Source organism: Lissotriton helveticus, chromosome 1_1 (assembly GCF_964261635.1).
Source record: "Lissotriton helveticus chromosome 1_1, aLisHel1.1, whole genome shotgun sequence".
Taxonomy (NCBI): Eukaryota; Metazoa; Chordata; class Amphibia; order Caudata; family Salamandridae; genus Lissotriton; species Lissotriton helveticus.
Window position 1 is genome coordinate 1990940180 of NC_136057.1, and position 24108 is coordinate 1990964287.

At 41.4% G+C, this 24108-nt stretch overlaps 1 protein-coding gene across 1 annotated transcript in view; it reads left to right on the forward strand.

Moving 5' to 3' along the window:
- The window catches only part of PLPPR4 (phospholipid phosphatase related 4), a 300445-nt gene extending 278854 nt beyond the window's left edge, over positions 1-21591 (forward strand). Inside the window, exon 7 of the mRNA XM_078644269.1 lies at positions 17674-21591. Within this exon, the coding sequence (XP_078500395.1) occupies positions 17674-19014 (1341 nt within the window). The 3' untranslated portion in view covers positions 19015-21591. The remainder of the gene's footprint in view (positions 1-17673) is intronic.
- The last annotated feature ends 2517 nt before the right edge of the window (positions 21592-24108 follow it).

Sequence of the window (24108 nt, forward strand, 5' to 3'; positions counted from 1 at the left end):
GGTCAAGCACCACCATGAGCTGTTCGTCTTACTCGATACTGAGAAACCTGACCTACTGCTCTTGACCGAAACCTGGTACTGTGACACTTCCCTCCCTGCTCTCCTAGCCACCCTACCCCCCTCTTATGTGGCCCTTCGAGCCGACCGGCCGGCGGGCAAGGCTGGTGGTGGGGTTGCCCTGATCGCTCGGTCGGAGTTGAATTTCCAATTACTTCCCTCACCCCCCATTCCCCCCGCTGACTTTCTGGTAGCCCGTTCTCTTTCTTTCCCCCCCCCCCATCACCTGTCTATTAATGTACCGGCCCCCTCAGCCCTCGCCTGCATTCTTGCCGGCTTTTCAAGACCTACTGGCCAACTTGGTGGTCAACTACGCTTCGGTCTTGGTGGTAGGGGACTTCAATTATTGGCCCTTAGACCTGCACGAGTGCTCAGCCTCTAAAGAGTTCACAGACTGCCTCTCAACCCTCAATTTCGTGTCGCACATAGCCGTCCCCACTCACTGCCATGGGCACACATTGGACCAGGTCTGGTCCCTCAATCTCCCTGTGGCCTCGGTCACTGTCTCGCCTTGCCCTTGGTCCGACCATGCCCTCATCTCCTTCTCTATTCCCCGTAACGCGATGTCTAAAACTCCGCGTGCCAAAAACACCTGGGCACGGAACTGGAATAGATTAGATTACCCCTCCTTGACCTCCATGCTACACGACTCTACTCCTATCCTTTCTGGCTTAACATCTACCTCTCAAGCCGAAGCCATTAACATCTGGCTGGCGGATGGCTGCGACTCTGTGGCGCCCTTACGCCGCATCTCCATCCGCCGACCTAAGGACTGTAATAGATGGTTCAATGACCATCTAAAAGACCTTAAATTGAGCGCCCGACAAGCTGAAAGGCAATGGAGGAAAAACTACGATCCCCTATTAAAAACCCACTACTTATCAGCTCTGGACAAATATAAAACAGCGATCTTGGCTGCTAAGTCCACCTACTTTTCATTTAAAATTACCTCCGCCGAAAACAAACCCAGGGAAATTTTTAGAACAGTGAATGACCTGGCATTCTCAGACCGTACCTCGCCCAATATCCTTCCCTCCCAACTTCTCTGCGACCAGCTCAATACCTATTTTTTGGACAAAATAGCAACCATTAAGGTCAATATCCCTCCACCCTCCTCTGCCTTCGTCGACCCCGTCCCCCCTCCCCTCCCTTACCTGCTTACTTCTATTCCTCCCCTCACGCAGGATTCCTTCCTGGAGATACTCCCTAAAGTGAAGTCGGGATCTCCCGCGGACGTCTGCCCAGCACGAGTCCTGCAGCAAATCTACTCCAGCTGCCCCGACCCCCCCATTGCCTTCCTCAACAGCTCCCTGGCACAAGGCGTAGTACCCTATCCACTTAAGGCAGCTACCATAGTGCCCATCCTGAAGAAATCTGGCGCTGACTCCTCTATCTCGGCCAACTATCGCCCTATCTCCTTGCTACCCTTCCTGGGCAAGGTGATGGAACGCCATGTCACCGCGGTGCTCAGCGCCCATGTTGAGGCAAATGGGAGTTTGGCCTCCCGCCAAGCTGGGTTTCGTCCCAGGCACTCGACCGAGTCAGTCGTGGTCTCAGTCTTGGACAAACTCAGAAAAGGTATGGACGAAAATAAACACCAGGCACTGGTCCTCCTTGATCTTTCCGCCGCCTTTGACACGGTGGACCACACCATCCTACTCACCCGTGTCAAGGCGGCTGGCATCGGGGGATCAGCTCTGATCTGGCTCTCCTCCTTTCTGAGGGAACGCACTCAGGCGGTCCGACTATTCAACTTCACGGCTACTCCCCTCCCTGTCACTTGCGGTGTTCCCCAGGGTTCCTCGCTTTCCCCTTTACTTTTCAACCTTTATATCTTTCCTCTCATCTTTGCACTACAGCGGCTGGAGGTCACTGTCTATAACTACGCGGATGACCTCCAGCTCATCTTTGATCTGTCCCCCTCTCCTCTTTCGGTCTCCAATTTCCAGTCAACTATGACATTCATCAGGGACTGGATGAACCACAACCACCTTAAATTGAACCCGGATAAAACCGAGCTGGTCCTCACCGGTGGTTCATCCAGTCCCTGGAACTCTCTCTTCTGGCCCCCTTCTCTTGGCTCTGCACCGACCCCCTCCACCACGGTCAAAACACTTGGGGTCAAAATTAACAGCCAACTCACTCTTCATTCACAAATTAGCTCTGTGGTGTCCTCTTGTTTCCTTTCTCTCCGCACTATCCGCACTGTTTCCCGCTTCTTTTCCCCCCAGGCACTCAGGATCATCATGGCCGCACTTGTAATATCCAAATTGGACTACGCAAACGCTCTTTACCACGGCATCCCTGCTTATAGTTTGCGTAGACTCCAGACCGTTCAGAATCAAGCGGCCCGGCTTGTGTACGGCCTCCCTCGATATCACCATTCCACCCCCCTTCTCAGGGAGCTCCACTGGCTCCCCATAAAGGAACGGGCTCTATTCAAGATCGGGTGCATGGTTTTCCAGGCCCGTCAGGGCTCTGCCCCTGCCTTCATCTCCTCACTAATCAAGTCCTATGTACCTGCAAGAGAACTTCGGTCTTCCTCCAGGTCCCTCCTCCAGATCCCTCGCTTCACTCGCAAAAAGTGGGGCGGGGCTAATTTCTCCACCCTAGCCCCAACCTTCTGGAACTCACTTCCTGACCACCTCCGCTCTGCTACTCAGTATCTCCCTTTTCGCAGAGAACTAAAAACGTTTCTTTTTAGTCAGGCTTTCCCCACTTAAAAACTCCCTCAATATATTTTTTTTTTTTTTTTCATCTCTCCCTGGTCCCTCTTCATCTCAGTTGCCGATCCCCCCAGCGCCAAGAAACCGCAAGGTGTACGCTGCGCTCTACAAGTATTTTAAATTAGAAATTAGAAATTAGAATTTGCTTCATTTGAGTCCAGGAGCTGGTTGGGGAGCCTTGTATGTCCCTGAGGCTCGTGCCAGGAGGCCAGCAGACCAGCCCTTTGAGTCATTCTGGGGTCCTGGGTTCAAGATAAAGTTGCGGGTCAATTTTCTCTCCAGGCAAGAGGGCTGTAGGTAGCAGGTCAGCATAGTGGGACAGCGGTTCTTTTAGAGCAGCTGTCCAGCAGGGAGGTAGTCCTTGTAGCAGCACAGCAGTCTTTCCTCCTGGCAGAGTATCCACAGGTCTAGAAGTGTACTGAAGTGGTGGTGTCTGAGGACCAGAACGTATCCCCAAGTGTGCATTTGCAGTGGAGGAGAAGCCTCTATCAGTTTCCCTTTGAAGTCCTCAGGCATCCTACCTTCCCTGCAAACACAAGGTGTTGATGAACGGATTGCTGAAACTTTGCAGACACTCAAATCCAGTAACAGATCATGGTTGAACCCGTCACTGTTCTTTAGCTCACTTAGCCAGCCCAGTTTAGACCCAGCCATATGCAAATCAGTCTTGACCATGTGACTCATGGGAACAGTCCAGCCCGAACTGCCAGCCCAGGTCCTCCCTGGACCGGAAACAAGCATCCTGGAACCGGTTTCGGGGTAGCACTCCTCATCAGCCAGACTACCTTGAAGTGAGCACCTTCCCTGTCCTAGCTCCAGACTGACTACAGGAGGTATGCTGCCCTTGGTGTGGATGCCGCACACAGCCTTTGCATGTATAAGTGGGGCTGTACCCAGCTCCCCCTCCCATCCTGCAAGAGATGGCCCATCCAAGCACACTTAAGCTTCCTATTGTTTGTTGATGCCTAGGAGGAATACACAATGGGCAACTGTCTGCTACACCCAGTCATGTGACCATAAACGTGATACAGGCACTAATAGGCTTATTGGTAGAGTGGTACTGAATAGAAGGACGTACCTTGAGGAGAACCGCTGCATGTAAAGAGAGTGACGCGAAAAAGGAGGATTCTATACCCCTTGCCTCCTGAAAGATAACTAAGTCAGCAATTTGGGGAGAATAACAAAGTTTGTAGTCCTGTCTCTACATATTTCAAGAAAATAAAGAGTCAGGAATACTGCAGACCCAACGTTCGAACTTTTACTGAGGTCGGGCAATTAAAAGAGGGATATCCGAGGTATACCCAATTGAAAAGAAATAAGGATCCATATATTGGAAACGACTACAGAGAAATATAGAAATACTGTCTTGAGTATATTTTCGAAAGCTTTCTTTCTCTCTTTTTTATGTTAGTTCGTATTGTGACTTGTGTCCTATATATGATTGATACTACTGTGATGAAATGTGTTAAATAGAGGCATAGAAAATGTTTTGATTGAATTGAGAAATAATCTGTTGATGATAATATTTAAAAAAATTATGTTTTTTTAAATGCTAAAAATTTTCAGTGAATTTTTCAGTAAGTTGTTTTAATATTCGTGTTATGTGTTGTTTATAATTAGGGCTCCCGGTTTTCAGTTTTTACGGATTTATACACATAAATACAGATGCAAAACTATTTTTCCATTGTGTGTTATATTTAGAAACTGAAAAATACTATTAACTGTGCATGGATGAGGTCACCTTCTGGCATGTGCTAATCAGCAGTGAGGAAGCACACCTCGGGCGCACGTTAAGCTCCTCTGCTACAATCTACTGGCGTCAAGTGACTCACTCGCCTCAAAGACACTCACTTGCAGTGCATGTTATGTTAAAGGCAGACGGCCCATTGTCATTCTAAATGTGATAATCATCTGCAGTCAGAATTACAATGGGCATGCCACAGCCTGTACGAGGTCGGGGAGGGGTTGTTGCATCCCGAGTAGTTATGAAGAGAAGTGTGAGCTGGCCCCAAGAACTTTTTAACTCCAGGGGCTTATCGCAGCTAAGCTCCCCAGGTGCTCTGATAAACACTGAACAAAGCACGGGCCTTGAGAAAGCTGACACCAGCCCATTGTGCCTGCTGCTACCAGGCCCTGGTGCGGGGGTTCCAGGAGCTGTTTACACAGGAGCTGCGGGTTCACGCCTCACCCTCCAACAATGGACTGCCAGGGACGGGCTGCTGACCAAAGGCAAGAAGACAAAATGTCCATGGGGGTGTTCTCGTTGTACTAGAGCATTCTGGTACTTGTAGTCTTGTTGTAAAGACTGCATCTGGTGTCTAGGCACACTGCCAGCCTGCTGATAACATACAATGGCATACCTTCAGCCTGTTTTCTGCATAGACACACTGCCAGGCTACATGTGACACACAGACTTCTCACTAGAGGCAAAGATCATAAGGCGCTTATGTCATATTTGAACATTGCATCACATCCTAGCTACTCTGTTGCATCATGGTCCTTGTAGTCATGAGTTTATACTGCAACAACTGCACATGTGCACACCCATTTTGCAAAGGACAGTCCCCAGAATGTTGAACTACATTTGTAGTTCAATGGAAATTGAGGGCTTGGAAGTAGGGGTGTGGTAGGCGCTGCAACACCCCCAAAATTGCCATGCTGGTGTTCAGAAGGTGAATGAGCAACAAAGGTGCCTTTGCTTTTTTAACTAGTCACAATTGCTGCTCATTCAAACACAGAGGGCAAGAGGCAGTCTATGTCTTCCCACACATTTCTGCTTATTCTTTTAACATGGAAAAATGTGTTTGCTTTCTCTGACTATAAGGGGAGAGGATTTTGTAATAAGAAATATGTGAATATATTGCTGGGGTACATGGAGAGTGAAAGGATATGCTGCAAGATGTCAGTTTTTGGTAACAGATAGGATTTCAATAAATGCGAATTAACAACAAAAATATTTCAAAATATATCCGCAGTTAGGAAAGCACAAATGAAGCTCCATTTTTGGAACTGAAGTGAGTTGGATACAAAGATTTTAATAGGATCAAAACAAATCAAGACACTTTACTTAGGAAAAATTAAAAAAAATTACTATGAAAAATGCAGACGTTTTTACTGTGGGAATTGCAGCTAATATATATAGCATGGCACTCGAAAGTTGGATCAATTAATACTGTGATACTAACAAATGCCATGCATTTCTTGTATATTATAGAAGTAGTGCAGCACTAAGTTTACTAATGCCTTCAAATTCAAGTGTAGAAAGGAATTTTATTTTTGCTGGGTTTTCAATTTAAATAAATGTGGAAATATACTTGCTGTAGCGTCCTCTTTTGCGTGTGGCAAAAATATATGTGGTTAAATACAGAAAAAATGCCCCAAAAAAAAATACGGAAAATACAGACTGAAATGGCAAAAAAATAAATATCATAAAACCGGGAGCCCTATTTATAATTATAGTGCGGGTGCTGTTAGGAAATAGACAAACTCTAACCCATTAATGGTTAAGGTGGGATTGTTATTTCTTTCCCGTGGGATATTTTGCTTCACTTGCTAAGAGTACCCTTTTCTCTTGGGCAGAACAAGGTGGTCTCTCTCTACTTGCTTTTATAAGGTAAGAAAATGCCATTAGTTGATATACAAAGTGTTGCTCCCTATACCACAAATTAGTGAAATTGTTGTATAGGGTGCATAATTATTCAGTGCCTTTGCTTAACAAAGACCTTTGGTAATTACTTGAATAATTATTATTTTATACCCTGACACTTCCATATCTTTATAGACTTACATGACAAGCATTTGAATCAAGAAATACTGATAAACATGTGACCTAATCATTGCACAAAATGATATTAGACAAATATGTTTTTCTTCTTGTGGACCTGTAATCCGTCCCGAACATGTTTTTACAATATCCTAACACAACTTAATGACATTAAGGAGAAATTGACTTGAAGAGAATAAAACAGGCAAACGAATGACATGACTTTTCAATACATACACTGAAAAATTCACATATTGCTTAAGAAAAAAATGAAAATCAGTGTTCAACATGTATATTCACATGATACTCTTTTAACAGAGATAAGTGTTCAACATATATTATTGTCTCTCAAGAAATACACTGTTGTCCTCTTAGTGTATAGTCCTAAAATACCATGAGAACCTGCATGGTTGGAGCTCTCTATTCCATCATTATTCAATAATGTTGGAGATATGAATCATCTCACTTTCTGTCTTGAGGCTATTGTTGGCCTTTTGTGGGTGTGTCTGCTCTCCTAACACACGTATTACGCCAACTTGTTTCCACCTTCCTTTTGGGCCTGATATTTAGTTAGTAAAGGTCTTCCTCGGGGATTTATGCTTTATTGTGCAGGACACTACACATAAAACACAAAACAGAAATTGTATGTCATCTTTACAAATGGAATTACATTGTCATACTTGTTACTTTTCGGGGCCCTAAAACAGGCACCTACCATATGAAGGTGTATTGTGGTATCGCCCTTTGGGGATCCTGGTGATGATTTGAAAGGCGGAAAGGGTGCTCCGCATACGATGGCCTCTATTTGGGGAGGGGAGAAGAAGAAGGTGGGCGTATGGTTAAGATTGGGCTTTGGTTCCTATGTAGCAATTCTGTCAGCTGGGGATAAAAAAATCTTACTTGTTTCAAGGAGGCTTATGTCCTCCTTTGGGTAGATAAGTCCTGTTTGGAATCCTCGGCTGTTAGGATATTTTAAGATCTCTAAGGGTGTACGATAAGATTAAAAGGGTTTTAGAATGCTGCAATTCAAAGATCAGAGGCACATATTGTGTTGTACATAAGTTGTTTATTCACGCAACTTATTGACGGAGCATTATTAATCACAAGTGATTAGTATTCCTCTGTTTGTGGGGCTCGTAAAGATAGCTGCACACAGGGCTGCTTACAAATGCTGCTCCCCTTGCTGGAAATACAGAAATAAAGTGAGGAGGCCGTGTCAGTGTCTTTATACTCCCTGGTTTAATTAAGTGCTAAAATGTGGCATGGGGTTTGGAATGATGTGCCTTGTTAGTCTTGTGTTAGCTTCAAGAGAATGCTTTTCTCATACTGTGGCCGGTCCTGTGCGGGTCGGATGCATCTGAGTGCAAAGACTTTTAGGTACACGCCGCCGGAAATGAGGTCATAGCCTCATCGGGTAGATGGGAAGTATAGTCTACCATGTTTCCTGTCCTGTTTTGCAGTCCCGGGGCCTTCTTTGCATATTGGTGCAGCAAACGGAGCGGGAACCATCAGGGTTTAAAGCTGTATGTAACAGTAAAAAACTAGTCATTGTAGAAATAAATTAGAGTCAAGACGGAATTTCATCATCTGATGGTAGTGTTCTGCCCAGTGCATTTTCGGTGTTGTAATACAGTGAGCCTTCGTGGTATGGCTTGCTTGTGTATGTGCTGCAGACACGCAACACCCATTGGACTCAAAGGGCCTCAGCCCCCCCCCCCCCCGTCGGGTGTAGCAGCCCGGGATGAGGCGCTTCCCGGGCGCACACACAGCCGCACCCGAGCACTTCACAGGTCTTTAACCCCTTTAGTGCTTGTGACGAGCTCAGCTCGTCATGAGGCACAGTGGAGCTGCACTCAATACGAGCTGAGCTCGTCACGGCCGTTGGACCCTGCGCACGCAGGGACAATTTCCCCGCTGTGCTGAACGTTCCAAAAACAGGTGTGGCTGTGACGAACTCAGCTCATCATGAGTGCAGCTCCACTGTGCCTCATGACGAGCTGAGCTCGTCACAAGCACAGCGGTGCAGCGCGCGGCCCTCCTCCCCTCCGCACAGCGGGGAGAAAACACCCCGCAGTGAAAGGGTTAAAAGACCATTTGCATGGTAATGAGGTTTTGCTGTTGTTTCACCCCTTCTAAGAGCCCTTGCCGCTCCACTCTGCATGTTGCTTAAAGATGCAGCCACCCCCCCAATGTCTTCTTAGCCTCCTCCTCCCCCGAAATTTGGCTCTAGTTACGCCTCTGATGTGCTGCATTTACAACAGTCAGTCAACATATTACATACGAATGCTGGACACATGATTAAAGAACATGCAGGTTTTTACATGTTGTTACAGAAACATTTTTGGTTGTCACAATGTTTTTTTTACAGGTATTTGCATCATTTTCATTTAAAAGTTTTTTACAATTATTGAGTGCACTGAATACATATGTTGAGCAGAGTATGTACTTATTGACTCTTGTTGCATTGTGAAGAGCTTATGGTATCCCCCATTTTAATATTGCTTGTGTATGGACTTTGGTGCTATTGTGCTCAGAAATTGCCCATCTCTGATAGTTCACTATCACCATATTCAGTCGTATGCATACATAGTATCATTGTGCTTCTAATTGTAGCAGTAGGGGGTCCCCATTAGTGGCTTTGACATGCCTCAGTACTGTCCATTTAAATCTGTCCGTAGGTGGTTTTTCTCAATGTAATGTTGAACCATAGGTGCATTCAAGGTTTTGCAAAAAATGCACAATTTGTGTTGGACAATGTGTTTGCTTATCTCTTGTTTAGTTTTCCTGATGTAAGCTTTTTCACATGGGAAGTTCACACAGTAAACAACATTCATGGAATTAGAATTAGTAAATTCTGTGTGTCTGATCTTGATGTTTCTGTAGGTGGATTCATCTCCTTCTATTGTGCTTTCACAGGTAGAGCAATATCCACACTTGTAGTGGCCTCTCACTGGTGCTAAACTTAACATAGTAGTTAGGGTGGGGACATGACTATTCAGTGTGGTGTTCGATTTTATGAGGCTATCTCGGATGTTCCTATTGCGGTTTAGTGCAACCATGGGTGGTTCTTTAAATTGTTGTAAGCCTGTCATGATTTCCCCGTTTTGCTTAATGGAGTTCTTCACTAGGGTGGTTATTCCAGAGAAAGTAGTGATGCATCCCATCAAGCCAGTCTGTTGTTTGTTTCCTGGCTGTATCTACTGTACTACCTAAGATTCTGGCAAATAAAAAGAAGTGCCCAAATAAGACATATTTTGTTTTCCCCTGTTCAGAACAACTTTTAAATACTATATTTTCAGAACAAGGGTTGCACAAAAAATAGCTGAAAACTCAAGCATCCTCCGGTCTTATGAAACCACAAGAATGCTTTAACAAGGCCTGCTTAAGACATTGTTTGCATTTGGATCTAGATTTCTTGACTTGCAACAACAATATATTAAGAACAATTCATTATGCAAAAATACTGTTTTCCTGTTGTAGGAAAGACATGGTATGGGTGTCTTAGTGAAAGTGTAGTGGACCAGTAAATAATATGAAAATAAACCACATGCACATAGTGCTTGTATTTGTAGTTTTAATGGGTGGATGTTTGTAATCACACATACCCCTCCATGAGTGGAGATTTTCCCTGGAACAGTAAAAAGTAAAACAATGTTCCACACATTTCTTCATTCCATTAGGTCAAATGTGATCAACGAATCATTAATCCCCTTCCGTGCTGTTTACATTCTCTCCTACTTTATACATGTACACTTTTCAAACTAAGCAATTACCTCTAGCTATGTTGAGTAAGAGAAATAGTAGGATGCAAAAGATAGGAAAAGGGCAGAGAAGTAAAGAGGATGGTCCTGCTAGAGAGGAGAAGCAGGGAAGGAGAGTAGAAGAGTTACAGGTGATGTAGGTAAGCTAGAGCTATATATAATGTAAAGATGAAAATGTGATCTAATCAGAAAGAAAAATAAAGGGAGGGAGAAAGAAGAATGGTTTGTATCAATCAATGCCAATTCAATCTTTATTTGATTTAAAAAACCATAAGAAGATACAAGTTTCAACATTTCCTGCATATCGGATATTTAGTGCAATATAATAGTCTAAACCTGAAAATGGTGGTTAAAGGGTTATTACCTGACATTTGTTTTTAAATTTGTTAACATCAATCTGAATACAAAGTTCATGTTTTAAAAACAGCACTATAAAGTGCACTGATAAGTAGGATAATAAAATGTATATAAGGGAATAACCCTAAAATGAGTAAAGTGCAAATGCATTAATTTTTTTTCTACTTTTTGGAGGGCGTTACTTCTGTGCAATGCGAGCCAAGTGCCCGTTCTATTTATAGACAATAAAGTCCATTCTCAGTCATATAGATGTTAAAGTGCTAATGCATCAGTCACATTATCAATATCAAATACATAATAAACATAAACAGGGGATTATATACATAGTATGCAGTGCTAAAATCAATAATGAAACTAGTCACTAATGATTTAAAATTTCTCATGCATATTACATTTGTAGCAAATAGATATCTACTCAGGCTGAAAAGAATAATCTGTGATATTTCTGTTTTTAAAATACGTAATGCTTCTGACTGTCACCAATATTAATGCAGATTGGTTTGATCCATTTTTTTCCGGGGAATTATTTAAACTGGGCAGAATAATAATATGTGGGGATCCTTTTACTACTGCATTTAGTGAGAATAAGGTGCAAATGGCTTTTTCTTTTTAAATTATATGTTTGCACATCCACTTGGATATATTGGATGTATTTACTCGGTAATACATCAAAGCAAAACTTCTTATATAGGACTTTGCAAGCCTGAGTTTTATTTCATCCATATAAACCTCAAACAGAGGGACCGATTTAAAGTTAAGAACTGCATGGTCAACCTTCCCCCATTTGAACTGTGATGAATGCTATCCTGGATATACATCCAATACGAATTTTTCATGATTTTTTTTTAATGCTGGGACAAGGATTGGGGATCGTCCCAAAAACTGCTCAAACCTAATTTGTAGAATCAACTGCACAAATGTCAGAGCCTAGACAGTGTTACATTATGATCAAGCCCCCGTATCTAAGTTAGCCCTTCTTTATAATGTTTTAGCTCTTGTATAGTCAACAGACGAACCCAAAGTAGCAAAGGTCTTAATATATCTTGTGGCTCAATGCGTCTGAGTTTTAAGTCTTGGATTATAGGAATCATGGGTGTACGTACCGGAAGCTACAATAACATCTTTATTAATGTATTCTCTTCCACAGTGAGCTTGATTTGGTTATTAATGCCCCAAAGTTCTGCTCCATAGAGGGTTGCTGTTTGTTCCCTGCAGTTGTAAACGAATAAGGCCGGCAACACTGCTTTAGATGACCTTTTGTGATGTTTTTTCACAATTGCCATGGAATTTTGGACCAGAGTTTACTTGCATCTAAGCATATGTGACTTCCATGTCAGTTTAGTGTCGAGGGTAATGCCCAGATAATTGAAGCTTGACACATATTCCAATGTTTGCTTCCCAACTAGAATGGTTGGTATATAAGAAAGGATGAGATAAACAGAGTAGTGCAAAGAGATGCAGAGAAAGTGTGATAGAGGTGTAGAGGTTAGCACAGAGGTAAGTGAAGTAGGAGATGAGGTCATGGGAGACAGGGAGAGAGAGACGGGTGGCAAGGGGTGAATTTGAAAGAGTGGGTGCTGTTTGCAGATGTGGGGTAAAGAGTTTTGAAAGTAGGTACATAGATAGGTAGAGAGAGAAGGAAAGACCGAGGTGTGAGGTAGATGAGGTGAGCTGAAAGAGAGAAGCATGTGACAGAAAAATAATCGAGGCAGAGAAATATAGAGAGGTTGAGAGGTGAATGGGGAGGCGTAGATATAGATGTGAGGTGGAAAAAGCCTATAGGGAAGGATGCATTGTATTTAAAAAGGAGGAGTTTAAGTTTTACATGTATGGTAGTGAGAAACTCCCAAGATTTCTTTTTCACTATTGGTAGGCCTATTGCTGCCATTAGATAACTTTGGGTTGGTTTATTACATTTAATAAGTAATAACTTTTGATTAGGGGATTGTCAAAATATCTTGTTTAGACTCAAATGAATTGTAATTGAAAATCCTTTTTAATGGTAAAGTCGGATTTTAACTCACAGTTCTGAAAATGCAACTTTTAGAAACTTGACATTTTCTTGTTCTAACCATGTGTGCCTTCTGTCAGTTTCCTGGATCACATAGCTGTGAATGGCTCTGCCGTTGGGCTTTGTGTATTCCTCCCAGACAGTGAAAGAAAAGGGGACTAGCTGTTGGCATGATGGGTCATCCTTGCAGGGCGCCTGACAGCAGAGCTGCTCCCTGCCCCACTTACACTTCAAAGGGCTTGCCCCAACACATACATAGGAAACAGACGCTAGTCTTTTGTTAACCCAGCCTCTTGGAGCCTTGGCTTGGGGATGGAAGAACTTTCCAGAACCAGATGTAGAGGTAGCATAGGGAATCCCTCACGAATTGCTGGCACCAGGTATACATAATTGAGCCACAGAACCACTCTTCAGTACACTCCTGGACCTGTGGAAGACTTCAGAAGGACTGCCTGGGCCTAGAGGACTTCCTTGCTGCTGCCAGTAGTGCCTAGTTGCTTGAAGACCTGCCATGCTTCTTGAAGGAGAGGTGGCTCAACTCCTTGAACCTAGAACCCTCATAAGTGACTCCAAAGGCTAGTTGGCTGGCCTCCTGTGTGAGCTACATGGGCATAACATGCACCAGAGACCTTGAACACTGCACCTGGCCTCTGCTAGAGTGAGTCCAAACCCCCCAAATGTTGCCCCACAGGTAATGGACCCTTGGACATAGTGGTAGAGTTTCTGCTCCTGTCTAACCTTAAGACCTGGGACTCAGAAATATTTTACGAAAAAGTGCCTGGAGAACCGAATTTGACAAAAGACCGGGACTTACCTGCCAGGCAATCCATCCAACGTGCAAGGAATGTCAGCCTGACTTTGCAGCAGCTCCTGTTATGTTCTTCTTCACAGCAGCAAAGCCTGTCATGGGGACTCTACAGCAATGGTAACTGGCCTCATGGAGCCCTCTTTGGCTAAATTCTGCAGCTTCATCTGCTGGAGGTTTTCGACTTCCAAAAAGTTGTGAATGCTCAAAGGTTAAAATCCTCACTGGGCTCGATGACGACTCAATTCCATCAACTATGTTGACCTCCTCAACTTTGAAATCCAACTCTTCCCCACTGCGGGCTTTTCACAGTATCATTGACAACTTCATCAAGACTTCATCGAGCGGCAACCTGACGATGGTTCCTCAGACACAGCTATCTGCCTTTTCCTGTGAACTGTACCTTCTCCATGACTTTTCTTCAAGAAATCTTCTAAGTCCGAAGGCAAACCAAGAGCGGGCCCAATCCACTGCTTGTATCTGACCCGTGCTCCATTGTGGTCGGCAATAACTTTTGACTTTGACCCGGTCTGGCATGACGAGATGCCCGCAATTGGCACCTTGATCTTGTAAGTGCTAGATTGCACTGAAAACTTTAAAAATTGCCAAAGGGAGTTATAGTTTGGACCATGTTTCCATTGGACATTTATTTTTTTGTTTGTTAATAACGGTGGCACCATTTAATGATTCTGGACAAAACTTTCCATAAAAAAATCTCATCCACGTCAGCTTCTTTCCGAGATCTCAGCTACTCAAAACCATGCAAAAAACAATTACGTACAAATGAAGCATTCAGTAACAGAGCACTAGAAAAAAATGGAAAATATAGCAGCTAAATCCCCCACAGAGTGTAATGTCCTACCCTATCAGATACCAAAAAGGCAATAAACTAAATTTATAGGACTTTAACAATTAACAATAACCCTGTCACACTGGCAAAAATGTGGTCATAGAGGGAAAAAGACATGGGTCATATTAATCACACAATTTGGGATGACACATGCTGACACTCACTGATGGCCGCCACATACACAAAGTGGAGGGGTGGGGGGCAGGGGTCATGGGGCGAAGTGTGGGAGGGGGGGACATAATATGAACAAGAATATTAAAACATTTTTAAAAAGTTATAAACGTACTTCCTTGTCCCAGCAGACACTGCAGTCTAGTCAAAGACTCCCTCTTCAATCCCTGTGCTGGAGATGCTGTTAGGTTTCTCTAACTCAGCTGTTCGATACAGCCAGGTTAGCAAAAAGCAAGTGTGCATGTGAGTTTTGGTCATCCTGAGCCAGCCGGCCGAACACACATCAGCACTTAGGGAGTGCACTAGCTCTACCCCCCTCCCATGCCTCAGCCCCCCCCTCCCTGCATACCCTGCATGAGCCAGCGGCTTAAAAATAAAATTATATTGAATTACCATTTTATTTCTCTGAGCCAGTGGGTCGACGCTCCTCCGTGATTGCGGAGGGTTGTATGGTGGAACAACGACTTCCTCAACAACGACTACCTTAACAATGCAGTTGTTACAATGACAGTATCTTAAACACCCTTTTTTTTACCATGCATAACTTGCCACAAATTTTCATGGTAAAAGAATGCATGGTAAACGGAATCCTGTAAAAACCAACCCGAACCCCCTAAAAACTACCCCGTGCCCCACCCCCTAAAAACTAACCCGAACTTCTTAAAACTACCGCAAACCCCACCACCCCTAAAAACTCTCATACCCCTCCCACCACCTAAAAACTAACCCTAATCCCTCCCAACCCCTAAAAACTAACCCTAACCTCTCCCACCCCCTTAAAACTACCCCACCCACTAAAAATTAACTCACTCACCTGAAAACTAACCCGAATCCCTCCCATCCCCTAAAGCCTAACCCAAATTCCTCCCCCCTTAAAAACTATGCGGTACCCGCCCACCCCCTAAAAACTAACTTGAACCCCTTAAAACTACCCCAAACCCCACCACCCCATAAAAACTATCCCATACCCATCCCTCCCCCTAAAAACTAAGATGAATTCCTCACCACAAATAATCGACCCAAAACCCCCCACCCCCTAAAAACTACCCCGAACCCGCACCTCCTAAAAACTACCCTGAGCCCCTAGCACCCCCTAAAAAATAACCAAACACCTCTTACTTGTGCTTCACTCCTCTCTCCCCACCCATCCCAAACACTAGACCGACTTAGCCTTAACCATGCACATGCATGGTTAAGGCTAAGTTGTTGTTTGGCTTGTGAGACTCCGGAACTCGTTGTTCTGGAGTCAGCCGTCTCTGCTGACACCCCAAACAGTGACAATAAGATCTGGATTCTGATTGGTACATCTAAAGATACTAAATAAGGTATGCTATACAAGAAAACAAATAAAGTTTTTGGTGGAGTTCATTACGGAAAATATTTGAGAGATTGTAGTCCGCCAGGTACTTTTTACCATTTTATCTGGAAATGTTCTAAAGTTATTCAATATTGGAACGAGGTTACCAAATGTAAGTGTGAAAATATGAAACTCAGGACTCACTCCAGAAGAGAATTGTTAGGCATATTGAGTGATGATAACACTTACATTCCAAAACAATTTTATGATATAGGCTTTATGGTGGCAGGGAGGGATATAGCCAGAAAATGGGGAGAGATTGACCCTCCAACTATACAGGAGTGGAAGAACAATATGAACATGTGCATGATGGCTGAAAAATATGTGCATGAGATTACAGGCTGTTCAGTTGGAAGTTAGCATGTAGAATGAAATAGGTGAGGGTTCGGTTGCTGATAGTACAAAGTGATTATGTGGTAATCTGTCCAACTTAGTCTATTTCCTAGTGGGGTAATAGGAACTCTAATCCTTTAAACCAAATTGTATGCATGCTTGAGTTTATGTATTTCACTAGAATTGCTATGAATGTTGTTGGACAATATTGACTTTTATCATTTAATACATGTAACGAAAGCAATAAAATTATCTTTAAAAAAATCGTATCTGAGATGGTGCACCTACCCCAAAAATGTATCTTAGATTGTGCAGCTACACAACAACCACAACAAGACCAGTAAGGATCCATTGCTCGAAAAGTTTTATATGATACCACCCAAACCTGTGTAAGTTGCTGAGAAACCAATTTCCGAACAATTATGAACATGAAAAAACACCTATAAATCTGTATAATGCAAAAATGTAGTAAGTCCAATTAATTTTGTATTTTGATGCTATACAAAGGAATTTATTCTAGTTGCATTTTCAAATTTAATTTGGGAGCTAGTTGGATTGCAAACTGTGTTGTAAAATCCACCTCCGTTCCTTTAACACATTCCCAGTTCACCAAGAACAACCGAACGCAATGTTAAGAAAGAAAAACACGTAGAAATATGCAAAGGAGAGGTCATATTAATCTACATAGTACACCAAATTATGGGATAGAAAAGTAAAAATACAGTTATATTTCAATTATTGATTCTTCTCCTATATTAAATGTGTTCTCAAAAATTCTGTTTTTGGCTTTAAAACTTCTGTTTGAGAGCTAGTATTGCTAGTTCTTGGTTTACTCGCTCCCTTTTCGACTTGCCAGATTTCTATTGCCCTCATACTTAGTTTTGGGTTAATTGTGATCACTGCACACAGTTGAGTTTGCACAGGGATCAAAGTTATGAGTTTTAAATTAATATACTCCCACGTCTTTCACATGACAGTTTTCAGAAAGCGCATCCTGTTAAAATATGTCGAAGGCTCACAAACAAGGACAACCATGCCAAATGTGTTTGAATAAATACTGATTCCGCCTAATATTCCTCATTTTCAGAGAAAAACGTGCACCAGGTGGACTTTAATGAACCTGTCAAACATCTCACCTAGGACTTATGATATTTATTTGATGTGGTAAATACCCCCTCCTTTTCTAACCTACTTGGAATTAAAGCCATAAGTCCTCTGACTCTCATGCACCTCACACTGCCTCTAATACACTCTAGGGACAGGGATGTTTCATTTATCTATATATGTATTTGTGACCAATATTGAAAACGCTGGTAACTTCCTTCGCCTTCACTAAGGGTGTGAATTATTATAATATAAATGGGATTCCTCTTCACACTGTATTCAACTGAAATGTGTTAATGACATAACCTTATATAACTTGGCAAATGATTTGAAAAATATTTTGTTCTTTATTTAAGTTTTACCTTGTTTTTTGAATAGGGTCTTTATGCAGTTGGAAACTTTCAGCCAAGTGAAGATAATGTGCCTCAACCTCCCCAACAAAGAGAACCATTACGATCGTTAACAGACCTCAGCCAAGAGACCAATCGGACTTTACCAGGAAAAAATAGCAGTATCAGTGACGGTCTTTCAACCCATCCTTCTGAAACTGTTTTGCATAGAAATCATAGAGAGACTGGTTCACTAACAAATATCAAAAGAGCAAGTGCTGATGTGGAGATAATAACACCCAGGAGTCCAATGGGAAAAGAGAATATGGTGACCTTTAGCAATACCCTCCCAAGAGTACACACTTCAACAGCAGTGGAGGAGACAGCAAGGAGAAATGCATCTATTCACGCCTCTATGGATTCTGCCAGATCAAAGCAGCTCCTGTCACAGTGGAAGAGTAAGAATGAAAGCAGAAAGTTGTCGCTTCAAGTAATAGAGACTGAAGCTGGCCTGTCCCCACAGCGAGTTATGGACATGCGGTCTAGCTCTGAACCTGTCAGAGTGGGTATGAATGGCGAGCACCACTGCCAAAGCAACCCCTACCTTAAACTCCAGCCTGGTAGTATGCCTGGATGCAATAGCAGTGGTATTATTGGTGGACCTCGAGTGTCTATTCAGTCTCGCCCTGGATCTTCACAGCTGGTGCATATTCCAGAAGAAACCCATGAAGCAATAAACACATCCCCTAAAACAAGTTCTGCCAGGTCCAAGTGGTTAAAAGTAGCTGAGAAGAGTGTGGCATGTAGAAGCAACAGCCAACCACGAATCATGCAAGTCATAGCCATGTCAAAGCAGCAAGGAATGCTCCAGGGTAATCCTAAGAATTCCGAAGGGAGTACAGTCAGCTGCACTGGTTCCATTAGATACAAGGCCCTTACAGAGCATGAACCAACAAGCATTGTCAGGGTGGAAGCCCACCCAGAAAACAATAGACCAATCATTCAGATGCCACAAGAAGGTGAAGGGAGTGGATCATGGAAATGGAAATCACTTGAAAAAAGTGCCCTTCGCCAGGCTTATGAGCTTAATGATCTCAATAGAGACTCTGAAAGCTGTGAATCTCTAAAAGATGCCTTTGGTTCCATTGAGAGAAACAGAAGCAACATAGATAATATGGATCAGCATGCACATGGAATTACCACAATTAGGGTCACACCTGTTGAAGGAAGTGAAATTGGCTCTGAGACTGTATCAATTGCCTCTAGCCGTGACTCCACTCTAAGACGGAAGGCAAATATAATCTTAATTCCAGAAAGAGGGAATAGCCCAGAAAACACCCGCAATATCTTCTACAAAGGCAGCTCCCCAACAAGAGCATACAAAGAATGAAATCTGTTCCAGATGTCATAACCTGAAGTGAAGATTGGGTATGTTGATGATGCTTGTGCTCTTTTTGGCTTTGAGCTTAAACTTTTCTTGATGTGCCAAATTATGAGCAATCAGCCAAACAACGCTTGGACATTGCTGATGTGGCATGCATGAGCTTTTGGATTTCAAATCTTGCAGGAAAGAAAAGCACAAGGCAAGATCCTAGACAATCTGGAGAAATGTGCAAAACATTCAAAGTGTATGTCAATCTGAGAAATCTCTGACTGATAGCAATTGAAACACTGCTCTGGAATGCAGACACTTTATTTCTTGAATGTGCCAACAGTTTTGATTTTGCTGGTTCGAGATATTTGATTTCATAAAACCACAGGAATATTTTGTAGGTGAAACAACTATTGATGTAATGTTGATACAATCAGGTCTTGCACCAACACCTAAAAGCAAAAAGGTGCTAATTTAACATGAAACATATTGCACATCTCTTGAAATCCACAAACTAATTACTTTGTCAGATTGGTGTTCACCTTATTTGATTAATATTGCATATGTTTAAAAAGGATGACAGTAATGGCTACTTTTGCATAGATTACACCATTCTGAATTTACAGCGTTTCTTTGTTTTAGCTATTCCGTCACTTTGCAAATCTGCAGAGACTTTGCAGATTATGTTAACCAATCTGACTGTGACCTGTAACACCTCCACCTTGGTGTGATTCACTAAGAACGGAATAGTTGTTTATTAGTGAGGTATGCTTCTTAAATTTTTCACAGTTAGTTTCGTACAAGTGATTTGACACAATGGAGCTGCTTTTTTGTAGGTGAACGTATAAACATGATGTTTTTGACATGGTCTTTTGAAATAAAAAAAATAGATCCACCTGGTTCCAAAAACTTTACAAACACCTTTTGATGTTTCCAAATGGTTCCATTCCATTTCACCATAAAATAGTTCATCAACATTCATCATTACATTTGCAAAACATTGAGGTTACATAACTAACGTTGGTCTCATTGTTTGTTCTATCATAGGCAGGTGCCCTATTTCGTTTATCATCCTGAAGGAAAGCACTGTCTCTCCTACTTACAAACACATTTTTAGGCCTGCACATCTCATACTTAGTACTGTACATTTACCGTGATCACAATGCTATTATCAGTGTAAACTACATCGAAACTGTAAAATCAGTGCATTTATAAAGCATTACTGGTGGAAGAGATGTCATTTGCAGTCATGTACTATTTCTATGGCTTTGACTTGCTGTGAAACCGATGGTGTGCCAACTGTGTCTACATCTCAGACAGCATAAGTTGGAATTAATGGAAAATTTATGCAAGGTTCTTCCAGTGAGCGAAGACAACATATTGAGTTGTGCATGTGCTACAAATACCATGCTCTTCAACCTTGGCAAACGATAGCAAAAATCAAATGCTCCACATGACATTTTCCACTAATAGATATGAAGACCTGATACAAATTTTGTTGGTAGTTGGATGCCCCCATGAAAAGAAAACTCTCCATAAGAATTGGAAGCTATGTAGTCAATAGCCTTAATCCTGTGAGTATTTGCATTTTGATTAACGGCGAATGGATTTTCACAAGCAATTTCATCTTTTCGTCCATGGTATGAACGCTAATGATTTTCTAGAAATTGTAAATAGATGCAACATGGAGATGTTGTGTGGTAAAACATTTGGTTTTACCTTAGTATAGACTGAGGTAGCTTTTACAGGGTATATGCTGTAGTACAGTATCGTTCATAAAAGAAAGGATACGTGTAGTTCTCTGTTGCCATACACATGTATGGCATTGATCATGATGTCAATGGATGGAATATGATATATGCCCCCTCTGGCAATTTGTTGTTTTTTGTAAACAACTTGTTTACCTTATTTCTTCTGAGTCATTAACTTAGCCAGTGGGATATAATTATACTGACCATTGCTATCCAGTATTTGAATACTTGCTGCATTGATTCACGTACAGTATTGATTTATTTTCTACACTGTTTTTATTTTCTTGGTGAAGTTTCTAGATCATGTTAATAATGCTGTTGACCTCTACTTTACATATTGACTATGTGCATTCTTTTATACTTCAAGTGCCAAAATCTAATGTTTTTACCAATGCCTGTCCAGTTCTGTTGTAATATAATTCTGATATTAAAACATGAAAAAACAAAGCACTCAAATATCTGCATGTTTTTGATAAGGGATCTTTTGTAAAAAATAAATAAATAAATAATCTTTCTTTACATGCAGAACCTTAATTGAGAGTGATCAATAGTTTAATTAATAAATTGCATCTTTTTGGAGTTCTCATTTTTCATACTTGCTAAACGGGGGCACTTATTTCCTCATTAGGTCATGCTTTAGCAAAAAAAGAAATATATGACTAAAACAAAACTTTTTAAATAAGAATTCTACATGTAAAATATTGTCTTTAATAAAATGGTATGCACATGTTTTCAAACTGAACAATTTGTAGATTGCTATAAATGTATTTTGTTAAATAAGTGAAAATCAACGCTATTGTGTGTTTTTGTGCTAAACATCACAAAAATAAAGAAATAATATAAATGATGGTGGAAGTTCCTTAGTTTGCAGTGAATTAATGTTCTTATTCTTTTAACATGCTAATCATTTTACTTTTGTACAAGTTTCATACATTTATTGTAATTGAGACATTTCGTATAGTGCTTTGTGTATCAATGTAGTTGCTTCAGTCATTGCAGTAATTCATTGATAGGGAGCAGGCTATGTAGTTCGGTCTGTCAAGTATGCCGAGATGTCTTGGTCGCCAGAATGCTTGTATATTTCTGGAGTTTTAAAAAAGGTTGGTGTGAGTCTTCCAACTGTATTGTCCGACAATTCATGTCTTGTTGCCAGTAATAGAGAAATGCTCAAGCTGTGTTTTCAGTTCTTTCATGAAGCATTTGAAGTCTACCTGTTAGCTTAGTCCTTCCAATTCGTTCAATAAGATGCACCCCTCAAGCTTGGCTTCTTTTCTGTTTTTGTTTGCTCTTGAGCTTCTACCATTTGCCAGATTGCTATGGAATGACCACAGACTACAGAGAAGTGTGAAGTGTTTTGCTAGATATTTCAAGTAACTAGGTCCCCAGACCCGCAGAGATTTGTGCACAGGAGCACACATTCTATTCCCTAATACACTATTTGTCAGTGGAGAGTTGTCAGCACCAGGGCTATGTGACTGTGTTTCGTTTGTAGGCATGGTTTCACCGCTTTGTTCTTTTTTCTTTTAGTTTTGTACGTTTTATGAAATAAGGGAACAAGATAACAGTTAGGGAAATAAGGTTACAATGATATGCTTTTATATGTTATACATGTTTAAACATTCAATACTATAAGAATATGTTTTAGAATGGAAAAGACAGGAAGAAAGAGAGTGAGGCAGTTAGAGGAAAAGAAAGAGAGTAAACAAAAAGATAGAAGAGGATAAGAAGAAGAAAACTAGTATAAGAATGTAGTAGTGTGAAGAATGTGTGTGAAGATAGGAAATTAGAAAAAAGTAGCCAGAATCGATTACATTTAATTTACTGTTGAGGACTAATAGAGGAAACAGGATGAACTTTGGCCTGATTCCTCTATTTGGTCATGGAATCCTTTGGTGACTTGCAATTGTCTTATATTATATGGCAGGGGTTACTTTAGTCCTTATGTTATTCCAAATTAAAAAATGTATAAAACATTATTGAAGTGGGAAATTAACAAATAGGATTCTAATTAACAAAAAGAGAGAATATTGTAAATTTGGAAACTTTGAAATATCTTCACTATTATACATATGGATAATATATTTAAAAACGAAATCATTAAATAGAAATTAATAAATAGTGATCATTTAAAGGTAATCTAATGAGCTATAGGGTTAATATTAAATTATACATCAAATCACATGACTGTCCTCTGATAAAAGAATACTCTAATTTTAAATTGGGGAATCCTACTGCTTCGTTTTTTGTTTTAATAATTTGATTATAGCAATCCTTGGAGTTTTCTTCTTCCATACAATCTGGAGAAAATGGTATCAGTCTGTTTAAATAACAGTTCAGAATTTTAAAGGTTAACATTGAGACAACATATACAATATAAGGTACAATCATAATTTTAATAGTGTAATTTCCTCCCCACCATGACTGTGTATGTATGGTTGGCACGTTCTTCTCTGATAGTCTCTTACTGCAATTTCAGATGCTCATGGGTGACTACAATGTGCCAATTGGTCAATTCCTCACATTAAAAAAAAATCAAGCTTTTCTGGAGTTATGGCATGTACAAGATGCAGAATCATCTACTCCTGCAGTGGTATAGACTTTGCATACAATGGTCGATGCCCGATATCTCTTAAAATGGCAGCAAAGAGCTTTTATCCAACACCTCCATGTTTTGCTAAATAAACTTCACACAGTGGGAATTTGATTTAACCAAGCCTCTACATGCCTCAGAATGGATGAGATGGGGTTGACGTCTTCATCTAAGAAATCACGTAATGTGAATTTAAATTATTTCACTTTAACATAATTAACAGGGCCTACTTTACTCCCCAGAGAATTAACATCTGGCCACAATACTCATTACCCAGCCCGCAATGCAGTGTACCTGAAGCTTTTTTTATTCCTCACATGATTTGGTCCTGTTCTTCCATTCTTACTGTGAAGAAATACCTGTGACAATTGCTCAGGCCTCGGGCAGAGCGGTATGTATTACATTGGAGACTCGCATCCTTCGCCTACTCCCACCACCTAAACCAGACAAAGCTATTGGAAAGTTCATTGCCTTGGCTCTATTGTTAGCTTGTCAAAATCTTATCATGAACTGGGGAAAAAATTAACCCTCCATTTACCACTAAATAACACTTCACTACTATTCAGTTACTGGATACTGAAAGCCAGCACTTACAGGACTGGTCTTAGGAAGTATTTTATCACTAATAGTTAGAATATGATGTTGGAGGCTCTAAAGTCATACACAAAAGTCAGACGATCAGCATCTGCCTTGAATTACTTCTGCATAACACTTTCTGCCTATTTTAATATTGGTTTCTGAACACGTGCAGTAGTATATTTCCTGTGCACA